The 15,214-nt window shown below is 43.1% G+C and overlaps 1 protein-coding gene and 1 long non-coding RNA gene across 2 annotated transcripts in view; one reads left to right on the plus strand and one right to left on the minus strand.

Moving 5' to 3' along the window:
• The window catches only part of LOC130145375 (uncharacterized), a 35,279-nt gene extending 26,448 nt beyond the window's left edge, over positions 1-8,831 (minus strand). The window contains exon 1 of the long non-coding RNA XR_008820506.1: positions 8,702-8,831. This is a non-coding gene — a long non-coding RNA (uncharacterized LOC130145375). The remainder of the gene's footprint in view (positions 1-8,701) is intronic.
• The window catches only part of PHACTR1 (phosphatase and actin regulator 1), a 301,039-nt gene continuing 294,527 nt past the window's right edge, over positions 8,703-15,214 (plus strand). The window contains exon 1 of the mRNA XM_056330031.1: positions 8,703-8,826. Within this exon, the coding sequence (XP_056186006.1) occupies positions 8,715-8,826 (112 nt within the window). The 5' untranslated portion in view covers positions 8,703-8,714. The remainder of the gene's footprint in view (positions 8,827-15,214) is intronic.

The following is a 15,214-nucleotide window of genomic DNA, read 5'->3' on the forward strand; positions in this document are numbered from 1 at the left end:
GCTCAGGGAGGAATGCAGCCAGCAACAGGCACAGCCGCAGCCTTGCTCAGCAAGCGGGCAATGGCCTCGAGGCAAACATAGCTGCCACAAGAAATAAGAAAGCAGTTGTTGAGTATTCTTGCTGCTTTCTCAAACAGCTCCAAAGCTGGTCAGGGCTTCTCAAGTCACTCTTTCCAACAGCTTGGTGAGCGTAGCCAGCTAAAATGTGCACGAGGAGCACATGCAGGGCCCTGGCTGTTGGTACCTAGCTCTCACCTAGGCTTGTTCAGGATGAAGAGAGACCCCTCCTTTCCATTGTATACAAGGGGGTGTCTCGTTCCTTGGATGAACTCTATGAGAAGAATGACTTCTGCCCAGTACATTATAAATGAAGGCTTTAGCTACCGTCATAAAAGGACAGTTGCCCATCACAGATTGTGCATAGCACTCATTGGCAGCCATGAGTCTGATGGAAGGGGACATACCCTCTCTCTTGGTGCCTCTAGCAACCCCACACCACAGCCTGACAGGACAGGCTGGACATCATGCAGTCAGGATGCCATTCTGGTCTGCATGCATCCACCTCTGTGCTACAGTCAGACCCCCTGGTCCCTGCTGGGAGCCCGGGTCCTGCTCTTCAGTGACTACCAACTCCAGGGAAAAATTGTTCCTAATTTGTGGAGACCTGGGCATCCACTTTTCCGTTCTTATCTCGTTTAATTAGCTTAAAATTAACTGCATTAACTGAGTATTTCCAAGATGCTCCTACATACCTTGAAGTTGTTTGCCAGTCCATTTGGCAGGATACACTGTGCATATTTAAATAACTGAACAAAACTCTCTTGAAGGCTTATCTTAAACTATCTTTTGTATCTATATATAATTTACAGATCCATTTGCATGAGGTATGCTTTTTGTGATGGCAACATTCCTGCAATCTACTTGATCAATGTAAGGAATGAATAAAAATGTAATGTAGAAAAAATATGGAAATAAAAATATGGTACATATGGCCAAAGGTAACAGATGCACAAGATTGTATAGAGACATAGGGCATGATTTCTCAAAAGATCTCAGAAAATTCTTCTTGATTAGTTTTCCAGGTTTAATAAAATATTCCCAGGTATAGTCTTAATTCCACATTTTTCTCTTGCACTCTGTCTCCCCAAAAGATTTATTTCACTGTGCTTCGCTTTTGCTCATTTATTTTAATTCATACAGCGCTGACTCATTCTAGATGTTTGACTTAAATCACTGCTGACTACTCAGTGCTACTTCCCTTCTGCTTTTGCATGTTAAATGTCCAATATTTTACAAAAGTCTATTGCTGCAGTATCTCCAGATCCTAATCCAGAATGATTCCACTGCAGACGTTCATTGTGTAAAGTCACACTAGGATACTCTATCCACCAAAATTTTATGATTAATCAATCCTACAGATTAAAATTTTTTCAAAGTTATGTTATTTTGCAGGTCTTTTTTTATTCATGTGATGCCACTAGTTCTCAGACTAATAATATTAATACCAGAAGAATTAGTAACAGCAAATGTGCATTCCTAATGCAATTTCCCTCCCTTTAAATCCCAGGAAGTAACTGATCAACATCAACCTTTTCCTCACCCTTTTAAGACTTTTTATTTTCCCTTTTCCCTACCTCCTATTCTGGCACAGGAGGCCATTATTTTGTATTCTCAGTTCTCCATTATTGAGAATTTAGGAACAGGCAACTGAGCGTCATGATCAGAGTCTCTGGCTTGCCGAGTCAGGTAGCCTAGCTTCACTAATTGTATAAAAATAGCTCATGATGAGTTGCAGTTACTGTACTTCAGCTACTTTTGTTCACTTATTTCAATATCCAGTCAGCCAAATTAAAGTCAGAAGAAATAACTATCTTCTAATTCTCAGCAGCATATCTGAATAAAAACAGGATGCTTGAGATCCAGTTCTCTATACCCCTAACTACTGAAAACTAGAAAACCTACGCAAAGATCACACTTGAAAAAATTTGATTCTGAAAACTAAACCTATTTTTTTTTCTATAAACAAATACTTTTAAATAACCAAGCCTCTACTTGCCCATATTTCATAATACTTTAGGTTATTTATTTTTTTATGACAGTCTGTTTTCTGAAGCCTATGCCTTTTGACACAATGCCAGAGGAACAAGTATGTTTCCTCTAAAATGTGCAAAAAATGCTAGTTAGGCATATTGTGCACAATTTAGGTAAACCTAAATACCACAAACAAGCATAACAATCATGTGTGTAAAAGTAGGTACCTTTTTGCATGTGTGCTACTGTTTGCAACCCTCAGGCCTGTGATACTATGGATTTAAAGACTTTCTTTCAGATTACTGATGTCTGTTGAACCAGTGTCAGAGATCTCAACAGCTTTGCTTTAGAAACACAGAGCAATCCATTTGCATATGCTTCTGTGTTTATCTGGGAGACACAAGCCTATAAATCATTCTTCATGAATGAAAAGTTATGTCCTCCCCAATGCTTGCCTACATATTCCACCCTCTCCTGCCAGTCACACCTCATCGCCAACCCTTGAAATGTTCTTTATCAGTTGCATTTAAAACCAGACAAAAGTGAAGTGGCATTAAATCAGACCAAAGGATTTTTTTCTTGGTAAACATCCATTTTGGATCCATTGCTTAGTCTGTCTTTAAAGAAGAAGATTCACAATCTAATAACTTTTTTTAGAACAGATTGAATATCATGTTCTAGATGCATCGAAATGTATCTGAACTATTTTTAAAGCTTCCATTTAGCCAAAAATATACTTATGTGTGCATTATCTACATGTTATTCCATCATGAGCCCTTTCTATAGATGCATGAAGGAGGAGAGTTTAATAAGAAGTTCATATGTTTCTCTAATGGAGAAAAAAAAGCAGCAAGAAAGAATCCTACTCAACCAGCAACAGCAGCACTGCAATTAAAATATTTTCATAGATATTCTACGAAGTTGTTCAAAATTTGGCCTGAGAAATGAGGTTTTCCTCAAAAAAGTCTTAAAGATTTCTGATATAAACCAGTATTCCTTTACAGCTATTTCCACGCCATCTGAAACTGCTTGTGATTGTGTCAGAAATGTACCTTTTCCAATTCATCTAGGTCTAGACGCCTCCAGCAGAAACATTATAGCACTTTGCTTGTACTAAGATTAATATCATCAGCTCTCAAAAGCTTTTCCCATTTAGAGATAAGAATCTGTTACGCAAATTAGGGTTTCTAGATGAACACCCTATTGAGCCAAAAATGACCAGGGTATTTGTGTTACCAATGAGATATTAAAAAAAAAAAATAATAAAAGTTGATTTATAAAAATGGATGGAAAAATCTGGATTAATTTTTCATGTTTTCTCTGATTGATTTTTAGGAGGATGGCTATTCACTTCTGAAAGTTTTCCAATTAAAAATGTCCAAAATGTCTCTAGAAACCACAATTCTTTAAAAAATCAGTATTATAAATCTTCAAAACATAAAATTTGTTCTTGGCAAAGAAACATTAGTACTAATTCTGTCATTAAAATATGTAGAAATATATTTTAATGGAAAATACAGAACCTGTCAAAAATTCTTTGCAAACCATCCCCCATATTTTCAGTAAATTTCAAACAGCATTCAAACCAAAAATTCATTGGACCAACTGTCGATGTAACTAAATACATTGAAATTACATGTTCAAAATGCTTCGACCATGCAATATAATCATTGACACATTTCACATCCCATTCTCCCAAATTCATACTTGTGTCATACTTCAGTAACACACAGTATTTTAAGAGAAAGAAATGTGAGATTATATACAATCAGTTCTAAGGTGTCATTACATACATTATGGCATTTCTATTTTGAAGGTATTTTTCCCTAATAAGCAATCTTTTCCCTTTCTAAGAAATATCAGACAAGATGTTGCTACAGTGTGCCAACCATGGCTTAAATCTATGAGAAACAATGCAAACAAAATGAAAGAATTTAATCAAAATGACCGATTTGCCTTCTGTGTGCTGTTAGAGTGGTTGCTTAAAATGAGTTTTCAGATACTGGTCTCAAATCCATTTGCAGCGTAAGTGGGCCACTTAATGTGTATCGTAATGTCATTCCTTTACTCCAAGACCTTCAAGAGGACATTTTCTAATTTTCCTGAAAAAACATCTAAAAATGTGTCCCAGAGACTGAGCTGGTTTGTGGAGAGCAGTTGAAGCTAGAGATACTGGTGGGTTATCTGTGATAGACCCAATGGTCACACTGGGCAAATGTTGACAGTGTTCTAAAAAATGTATGGTAATTCTATCTTTTAATAAGGAGTGCTGTGGCTTATGGTTGGGAAAAAAGTGTGTACAGGTATATTCAAGGCACGCATAAATATTCAGTGTTGCTGTACAGATATCAGAATGTGATCACATATACTTTCCAGTTCCATGGCTGCATAGGAATTGTTCTTAGTTTTTTATTGCAAAATGTTTCAATATTTATTAGCATCCCCTGAAACTTTTCCAATGCTTACTTAAAATTTCCAGTCATTCCTGAAAACTCCCTTTGGTAATATACACAAAGGGGAGATAATCATGGTTGTCAAAGTAATATATAATGATTACTCCGGGAAACATTTTCCAGCATCCACCTACCTCTAGTCAAAATGAATACAAGCCAGATCCCAATATTTTGACCCAAAAGGTAAAAATGATTTATAAACAATTGTATAGAAAAGCCCACTCTTATTCTCTGTTTATTATAAATGTATATGCAATTTGGTAGTTTTTCCTCAAATGGATTCCTCAAATAGTGCCATGATCCAGCAAGCCCTGAAATGCATGGGTGCCCTTTCACTGACACTAACTACAGCTGGATCATGCCAATTTTAAAAGACAAATCTTTTTACATGGTTGTTTTATGAGATGATCGTTACAATGCTGACTTCATATACTGATAAATCTTCCTTAAGTGTAAATTTGGTGATGCAGTACACAAAATTCTCCCTAGCAGAAATTTTTCACTCTCTTTTATCTTCATTACTGTACATCCCCATTACATGGGAGTAATAGTTTACAGTCCAGTCGCCTTGTTTACTTTAGCTTAATAGTTTAGCTAAAGAGTTGACCCCATTTAACCAATTTCAACTCTTGCCCTTTGCTTTTACTTCAGATTCAAATGCTAGGCTAGTAATGAGCAAGAACTTGAAAGAAATCTGTTTAAAACTAGAAAACAAGTAAGTTGGACCAGAAATAACCACTACTTCTAGCAGTGCAGATTTGCTTGTTTAGTAAACTACATAATGCTGCAAATTGAAAAATACTGTGTGACAGCTTTTATTAACTCATACTAATTATATGCTATCATACCTAACACCTAAGTCAGGTTTTAGGCATCTGAAGGCTTCTGATTGACAGGTATTATTTGGAACTCTAAAAAAACTTCTAAAAGAAAGAATCACAATTAGCAGGCTGCGGAGTATGTCCTTAGTCACTATCAGTCATGCTCTCCAGTCCCAGCAGGACAATATAGTTCGTTATTAGTTACGTGAAGTGTGGTGACTTACAAAAGCCCTAAGATAAAGACTGTTACGCCAGATAATGCCCAAACAGCAAGAAACATTCAGGGTTTAGGCACCTAGGCTCTTAGATGTTAAGGGTAAGGACAGGATTTTAAGCTGAAACTCTCCCTGCAGCTATATATGAGGTGGAGGGGAAAGAAACACACTGAGAAGGTACTTGTGCACGGTGCTCACACTTTCAGTGATCAGCCAGATCTCATCTAGCATTTGTGATAATCTCTGCTCAGAGAGAGAGAACCGAGGTGGAAATATTTACAGAAGCTCTTATGTTTGTGATTTGTAATTTATAGGCTCAGCTCCCAAAGCATTGGAACAGCCACTCATAATTATATTTCACATAAAAAATATCTACATTAAAGGGCATTATCGAGGTTGTAAGGTCAAGTGCTAAATACTTACACAATGCCACAATGAAGCTTGCCTCTGCAACATTAGTTCAGTTTCTTTACAGATATGTATTATAGTACAGTTTCTAATTGCATGATAACACAGTAATTTTTTACTATCCTACCATTTGCTTCATCAGCGCATGGAGTGGGCAGCACTCACTTAATGAGCCAGTATTAAATATTTTGCTTTCACCTCCCTGAAGGCATAGCCTCAAGCCATATAAACACTGCTCAGAAGGTACAAATCTTAATTTCCTCATGGGCTTTTCATGCTTTTTTAGTGCTTCACTAAAGTACATGAATACTTTACAAATACTAATGAATTTGTACCTTCACAAAATCCCTACTGAAAGAAAAAAAGAAAACAGTGATTCTTCCTGTTTCACAGTTAAGAAACTTAACCATAAAGCAATCAAGAGCAACAAGTAGCTGTTAATTTTGAGTGCCCAAATCAAGACAACAAGAGACTGAGTTTTGGAATAGTTGCTGTAGGCATTACATCACGTGTCCCAAGCACAGCTTCCACTGATCTCTACAGATTAAGTGAACACTTAGGCATCACAGCCTCAAAAACAGTATTCAGAAAAAGAAGAGACTGCAGCTATTGAGAATTTCTGAAAAGAGTGGTTTAAGTGGCAAAACTAGGAACTTTGAACAAGCAATCTGTGGCAGAAACAGAGCTATAACCTGTGTCTTTGGGGCACGCAGCACAGCAATCTTTTTGCTTCTTGGTGTCATTCAGTGCAGCCCTTAAATTCTGCAGCATGTGAGGCATGGACCTTACAGCAAACAGTCTCTTCTAGTACCTGCTAAAGATCCTCCTTTCCACTGAGTGGTTTTCTTTTTTTTTTCTTCTTTTTTTTCTCCCTTGTCTTCCCTCCTTCCATTTCTCCTTTCTCCTGCTATTCTCCTCTTCCTTTGTTCTTTCTTATCAGCTCGTCGGGCAACTCTTCTCACCGTGCCCACTCTGATGACAGCATCTTCTGAGGATGACATAGACCGGAGACCCATCAGAAGACTCCGGTCTAAGAGTGACACCCCTTACTTGGAAGAAGCTAGGATCTGCTTCAACCTTGATAATGGTAAGACCACCCCTTCCCCAAACAGAATATGGTGTTAATTAAAGACTTTTTTTCAGCTGCAGATGGACCAGATGGTATGTCCTCATTCACAAGTGGTACGGTGGTTCACCAGACATCCAAGGATGTCACAGCTGTCTAACTACAAGCACTTGCATATGTAGAAACAGGGATCCTTTTCAAAATTCTCCTGCAAGGATTTTCCCACGTTTTAGCTATAGTGAGCCAGCGAGAGCAGAGCAAAAGAGAATGGCTTTGCAACCAAGACAGAAATGTAACTTATCCACTACAGGCACCCAGAAACATGGAAGTTCTTGTGAACATTCAGGAAGGGATTACTGCTAACAGCAGGCTTCAGCTAAACCCCACATTACAACTACAGAAGAATACCCAGCATGTCCCGAAACCTCTACAGGTTTAATTGGCAAAAGTGTAACAGAAAACTCTTGATTCTGCAGGACTGAGTATGAGAGCTGTCCCCCAAAACTGAGACCAGCTAACATTACTATTACTGCCTTCAGAGTTACTGAGCCCCAGCATTTTCTGGTCTTTTTTCTTACAGAAGGTGACCAAAACAAAAGATATTGGAAGGACTGAAAACTTTGGGAGTTTAAGCAGACTGGGTTTTCTTTAAAAGATCTGAATCACCTGAGATGAACTAGTACACTCCCTGGCACATATTTTAACTGTTTAACTCTCGCTTTATGTAGTACTTTTGTGCTACTCAGATTTATTATTTTTTGAATAGCATTTTTAGTTATTTGCATTGCACTAACACCTAGAGGTCCCAACGCAAATTGGAGCCTTAATGCGGCAGGCAGCCTACAACCAGGGGTAGGAACATTGACATACGGGGCTGATGATTACACAGAGAAGGCAGAGTAGGGGAGAAGCAACAAAACGTTGTCCCCAGTTTGCAGCTGGGGAAGGGGGTCACTGATTTTGGCCTACAGGCACATTTTTTTCAAAGACTTGCCAAAGCGACTTATGAAGATGAGCTCCAAGCTTCAAGTGATGGTCAAGCGCAGGCTCCTCGATGCATTTTAAGGCGCTTGGCCTGGTGCACCATTCTGGTTGCCTTAATGAGTTTGCCCAAGGGAAGAGGAGAAGGAGGTGAAGGGATGAGCCCTTGGCCTTCCCACCAAGGCTCGCTCCATCCGTGCTGGGAGCTCTGGGAGCGCTGGGCCAGGACGGGGCGGTTCAGGCTGCCGGGGGCGGGCGGGAGGTGCCAGGGCCGCCGCCGTTTGGCACCTCAGCCCGGCCGGGGCGCGGGGCGCGGGGCGGGAATCACCTCAGCGGGACCCTCCCCCGGGGGCGGGAAGCCCCCTCGGGTGTGACCCCCGGGCCGGCCGGGCCGCCGCTCCGTGCCCCGCGCAGCCAGGGCCGCCGCCCTGAGGCGAGCAGCGGCGGGCGGGACGCGGCCGGCGGAGGCGCTGCCGGCGGGCAGAAGCAGCGGGCAGCGGGCAGGGCCGCCGTGGCCGCTCCCGTCCGCAGATCCTTGACGGGTTTTCCCTGTCTCTCTCCCTCCCTCCCTCCGCTCCTTTCTCCCTTTCCCTCTCTCCTTCCCCGTCCTCCCCTCCCCCTCCCCGCGCCTCCCTCCCCGTCCGCCCCCTCCGCCCCCTCCTCGCCCGGCCGCCCCGCGCCGCGCCGCCGCTCGCCCTCGCCAGCTCGCCGGGCCACGCTGCTCACCGTGCCCACATTAATGGCGGCATCTTCCGAGGAGGACATCGACCGCAGACCCATCCGCCGCGTCCGCTCCAAGAGCGACACCCCCTACCTCGCTGAGGCCCGCATCTCCTTCAACCTCGAGACAGGTGAGAGGCGGCACGGCACGGCACGGCACGGCGGGGCGGCCCGCCCGGCTCACGGCCGCCCGGCGACCGGCGGCGGCTGCCACGGCGGCGGGGGCGGCAGGAGAGAAGGGGCCGCCCCCGGCACCGCGGCCTCCACCCCCGCCAGCCTCGGCGGGCTCCCCGGGCACCGCCGCCCGGCCCTGCCCCGGCGCCCACTTCTTCGCACCTCCCCGGCCTCCTGCGGGCCTGGCCCGCCGAGCGGCCCCCCTCTGCCCCGCCGGGGGCCGGCTCCCCTTCTCCGCCCGGCCTGTCCCAGCCTCCCCTCTGCCAGCGCAGCCTCCGCTCACCACACAGAGCCTGGTGCCTCTGCCCCACAGCACTTCTGCTCTGTCCCACCTCGCCAGGCTCTTCTGGCGTTCCACCTGGAAACACCGCCCTTGGCATTGGGCAAGTCTCTTCCCTTCTCCCTCTTTGCCTCCTTCCCCTGATGGGTCTGTGCCTCAAAAGTGCAAGGAAACTTGCACCTGCCTTGTCCACTTTTTCTCAGTCTTGGGAAGTCCCCGCTTGTCTCAGCGTTGCTTTTTGCGACTCCCGATGGGTGTGCAGCCTGATGGTTTCTACCAGCGCACCTCCAGCACCCCACATTCACCTCTTCCTGCCCGTTGTCAGGGCGAGCCTCCCGCAGGTCCCCACCTGACCTTTCTGCCCCCCTGCACTACTGCTGCTCCTTCTTCCCTGCCACCTCTTCCTCATGTCTCCCTCGATATTTCAGCTGTCCGCTTCAGTTTGTCCCGCACATGGTGACTTCTCTCGTTCCCTTCCTACTAGGCCTGGCATTTTCCCTCCTTCCCTGACCTTTTCTTTCCTTATGGGCTCTGTCAACAGTAAACTACACCAGAAGTTACTTGCTCTCAAAAACAAAGGAAAAGAAAGTTCTTTCTGTTAGTTCTTTGCACCAAACCAGACTTCCTCTGTCTGGGGGGGGGGCATGAGGGAGGATCTGTAGCCAGGAAGCTCTGCTGCAGTCTGCCTCATGTCCCGGCAGCAGCACACAGAATGACCCAACTGTGTAACAGTCTTTGATGCTGAGCCTGTCAGCTCCCTACCAGTTGTAAAGGGAAAAGGGCTGCCTCAGAGTTGCTGCTTGCCATGTTGCAGTCTCCTCATCCCTCCTCCCTGCTTTCAGCTGGCAGAAAGTTGGGGATGGCAGAGATGCGTTTTCTCTTCCATTTGGGGAGGGAACGGATTCCCCTCCCCCTCCCATTATCACTGCTGTAATTACACCCTTGGTAATGGCTAATACGCAGTTTGGTATTACCATTGATGGAACAGTTGCTTGCGTGGTATGGTGGGTCATTATTTCTTTCAGATCATGACTTTTTAAACATTACTGAGCTGTAGGTAAGTTGGGTGGTATTTCAGGGTGCAGGCTGGAAGACACTGCCAGATACCAGGTTTCAGCTCTAAAGAATTGGGTGTGAAAATGGAAAGAGCATCACTGTGCGTAAAGTGTAAATACAAAGAGGCTGTATATGGTTATGTGACTGCTGAAATAACCCTGTGTTGACTTGTTCTGTCACAGGTAATGTTATGTCATGTAGTTATAAATAGATAAACCAGTTAAGGGCAAGGCACCTTCAGGTCGCCTGGTGCCTTACATCTCTATGCTGAGCTAGACATGTCGTCTTTACCACAATTCCCAGAGGATGTGCAAGTCTCTAGGCACCTCTTTCCTGCAATCCACCGAAAAATTTGGTTATTACAGTTGGCTTCCCCTATCCCTGGCTCTCTTTAATTACGTCTTTACTTTCAAACCTGGGAATGGAATTCCTGTAAAAGAAATAATTAAAAGCAACAGTACTGGTGTATCAAGAAATATAAATGAAAAATGTTGTAAGTAGTGCAAGTGTGTGTTTTCATTAATCCGTCTGGCAGTGAGCAGTTTTGAGCTTTGAAAAACCCCTAAAATTGCTTAGCAACCAGTATTGAGTGAGTGAGCCAAAAAGCAAGTGAAACGTGCCACTGGTACCCACTTCATTTCTGAGCTGTTGATTTTACTCTTCTGTTTGCTCAGAAAGCACAAACCAATCAGCCTGGGTTTGAGAACTCTCTATTGCAAGGAAACAGCTGTTAGGAAATTTGTTCAGCCACTTTTGCTCATGCTTAATAATGCTGCATGGTGCGGGGTTTGCTTTTGAAACTTTAATTATTTATGAGGTGCAGTTCTTGATGGTTGTTTGATTTATTATTTTTTTTGGGGGGGGGACACACGTGTGAAAAAAGATATCCCATTTTTCTAAACGAACCTGTGTTGGGTTTTTTCATGTGCGGTTTCGCTGCTGGCGGTGTTACCCATGTGGCCGGGGGGATGCCAGGTCACTCCGGGTCCCAGGGGTGCCCCTGCGGCGGGGCGGGGCGGGAGCCCTCGGGCGCTGTCCGCCGCCCCTGGTGCTGAACCGTCGGCCGGAGCGCCCGGTGCTGGCCGGGGGCTGGCCGCTCCGCCGGGGCGGGGAAACTACATGTCCCGCTTTGTCTTGTTCTCACCTCGCTGTCCGTGGGTTGGCAATGCACGAGTGGGGTGTATGTCTTTACTTGTGCGGGGGGCGGGGGGGAGGTGATGGAAAGGAAGTAATGCTGTTTCTTCAACTCATTGATGCAGTAGAAACTAAAGCAATGCTTGGGGTGCAGGAAATAACCTCTTCCTTATGCGCTTAGCGCTTGCTTTCCATGTAGTGCATTCTACATCTACAGCTGCCACTCAACCACTGCTTACAGAGCTGTTTTTTCCTACAGCTGCTACAAGTCTAGCTGCATTCCCCAGTCATTGTCTTCTCTTGGGACATGGTCAGGAGTTGGATGCAGTGTGCAGCTGCTTTGCTGTATTGGAACTTAAAATCCACTTTTATTAATGAACATAAGCAGATGCAGTGTCTACTGCTCTTCTCCATTCTTAATTACAACCACTAGTTAAGAACTAGCCGGTTTTTATCTACTTCAGCTGTAAGTTATAATTATACCATTACTGCTGTTATCTGTATTGTTGAACAGCTGAGCGATTGCATACACAGAGTCAATTATACAATTTGAGTATAGCACAGATTTGGACTGGATTGTAAAAACCCCCGCAATTTATAAGTGATTAACACTACAACTTCTACCTGCCCTTCTCTTTTCACTATAGTAACAGTTCTCCTTTGTTTGATTTTCCAAAACATAGATGTTTATTATGTTTGTTTCTAAATATTGATCAATTAACTCACAATTATTACCTAGCATGAGTTAACAAATGCTGTTCAATTAGTTGTCCCTGGTATGGTTTTTCGGCTGATGTTCCCAAACTGATTAAAATACAAAGCTGTTTTCCAAACTCAGGGTTATTCTCTCTACTGATATACATATGCAAATCCTATTAATCTGAGTTATATGCTCATATCAGGAGGATAATGTTTCCCAAAGGATTTAAATTACCTCTTCTGCCAAAATTACTGTAGCTATATAACCTCATAAAAACATAGACAGATATGAATTCCTTTTGCATATTTGATACTGGATCAATCTGCATACAGAAATTAGTTTTTTTAATTTTCTGAAATACGTTCTCCTGTGCGACACTAGAGGAATGTGCTGTCACTGTCGGGTGGTGATCTTTTGTTTCTTTATTGTGATTAGCAGTCTGGAGTGGCTCCATCTCTTAATGTCCATCTTTGGCTTTTTGTACGCATCCTAAAAGCAGTTTTCAAATTGTCTTTCTAACTTTCTGATTCAGGTATCTAAAATCTAATCCCAAATTACTTCTGAAAACTTGGACCTCCATCTGTGACAGTTGTCCAACAGCATGATACCTTTCCTGGTCCTGTGCCAGCTGACAAGTCCAAGTGATTTATTACAGGTTTTAACCTATTACAGGTTTTGACTGATTTCTATTCTTCCTATTGCAAAATATTATGCTTTTTAAATGACAGCGCATGGTAGGTAGCTTTCAGGCTTGATAAATTAGCAGAGGTGATGACTGATAAAGAAATAGACCACTTAAAACTCGCACTGAATGATCCAAGATGTGTGAGCTTTTCTTCTGCCTCCCCCTTCATGCAGCTGCTTGCGGAATCCCTGTCTGAATTTTATTGATGTTCGTTAGGGGAGGGGGGACTACCACATTAAGCTGAGCTGATTAAGTTCTCTTTCAGCCCTTGAAATGTCAGTCACTATTGAAGGTACTTCTGTATACAGATACTCTCACTCCTTCCTAGCCAAAGAAGAGTAAGCTTTGTACTGCAATTCTTTGCAAAGTTGATTCTAGCAGACTGCCTTCTTGTTAAGTGGTGCAAGAAGTTGTCTTTATCTCAGCTGCCATGGGACCTTTCTGGGATCGTTCATGGAGGTCACCAAATGTCAGTCTTTGCTTGAACAAGGCTGATTGTCTACTTGGAATTTAACTTGGGGATGGAGACTTGGGGAGAAAGTAAGCCAATGCCTTGGAGAAGGTATAAGGCCAGAATGACTGCAATAGCTGTACAAGGGGTCAGCAAAGAGAGGGTGTTCCTTCAGAAAGAATATATTTAGTTTCCATGCTATGAAATGAAGGGAGGGGAGCTTTTGAATGTGGATATATCCCACCCACCCTGATTTAAAACATGCGCCAGTGGTACAACTGAACAGAAGCCTGTGGCCAGAGGGGTGCAGGAGCTGAGCTCTGAAGGTGGAGAGAAAGGTAGTGACAAAGTGGACCTGATGGGGATGATGCAGTCTGTGCTAGCTATGGAGCCCAGCTGGCTTGCTTGGCCCTGAAGTGCAGCACAGATTTTAAGTGTACTGAAGTTACTCAGTAATCTCACTGAAGTGGTTGGATCCTCAAGTGATGTAAGTCATTTGTTGACTTCAGCCAGGGATCTGAGCCAGGCTGTAGAAATATACATCTCTGTTTCTCTTCAGTGATGAAAGATCTGTTTTATCTCTTTGTGGTATGGAGCCACATGTTTTCCTGGAATATGTTCTGAAAGAGCAAAGCTGGGAGGGAAAGGACTGAGTGGCTCTGTACAGTTTTGCCATGTGTGCCGAAGAAAGGTCTTTGTGTCTAGAAAGGCAAGTTAATTCAGTACCATTTACTGTTCTTAAGCAGCGACGAGTAACTCACATTGGGGAGAGGAAAAAACCCACGGCAGCCTGGGTTAGTGCTGCTGCAAGCAGAATTAATTCACAGGGTGTAAAGAGGGAGGAGGATCCTGGCAGAAACTGCTGAATGGCTGAGACAAATGTTAGCAAGCTGGGAAATGTTCATAGTCGGCTGTTTCTGTGATGCAGAGCTGGTGGGGGAAAGCCAGGACACAAAGGGTGACTGTTGGTTTTATATGAGGGAACTTTCCCGGTCCGAACTGGGCACAAAGTTGAAATCAAAAGATTCTTCCATTTTCACTGTCCTGGAACCTTCCACACTCTTTTTGGGCCCAAGTGCTTCTTACAGCCTTCATGATAGGCTGCCTTGCTGTTATTATTTGTGTTGCTGTATTCATTCCATTTTATAGCTTTAGAGCTGTGCTGAATACTTTACGGAGAGTAAAATGATAGATGATTTTCCTTTCTAATGGAAAGATAGTGTCATGTGTATTAGCCTCATACCTGTCGATTTGTCTAGAAGGATATGATACATTTTCCTGCAGTGATGAAGGAGGAAGTACTGAACTTTTGTCACTGTGTAAAATAAGAAAAAATATTTATACAGCTCACTGAGGTGGGTACGTTCTAAACAGGTGTAAGTAAAGTGAAATTACTTGATTGGATTTTCTGCAGGAAATTTTCATCTCATCCATTTTTAATTTTTTCTAAAACCCACCATTTGATTTAAAAATCTGTTTTGAAGTTTCTGAGTTTGCCCCTGGTCATCCTTACATATGATTTAGTACAGTAACCCAATTAATCATCTCTGCAGTCATTTGAAATGTTATCCCATTTGGAGCTGTGTTTTTTTCTTTCCTGTTTAACCAGTGTATGTTTGTGTATATCCATCATAAAATATTTTACATGGCTTCATGATTAGAATAAATAATCCCTAAAATGATATAAGAATCTAAACTACTTTGGAATTACAGAGCTCACAAATTAGAAACTATGTTGAAGGGGTAATCTGAAGAGCATATTTTTATTATTAAAAATACTTCCAAATTATGGTGGCTTTAGGATTTCAGGTAGAAAAGATTGGGCTCAGGAGAACAGGGGAGAGCAATATGCAGTAGTAGGCTTTCTAATATGTGTACTAGGTTTTATTTCTTTCTGGAAAGGATTAGTAAAAATGCATGCTTGGAAAAGTTCCACTTTCTGTCTCTGCTCTAATCACTCCCTCAGATTATTGTCATGGAGATCCTCTCATACTTAGGCAGCCAAATCACCGATTTTGGCATAGCAATTCTTAATACCT

Source organism: Falco biarmicus, chromosome 3, assembly GCF_023638135.1.
Source record: "Falco biarmicus isolate bFalBia1 chromosome 3, bFalBia1.pri, whole genome shotgun sequence".
NCBI classification, from domain to species: Eukaryota; Metazoa; Chordata; class Aves; order Falconiformes; family Falconidae; genus Falco; species Falco biarmicus.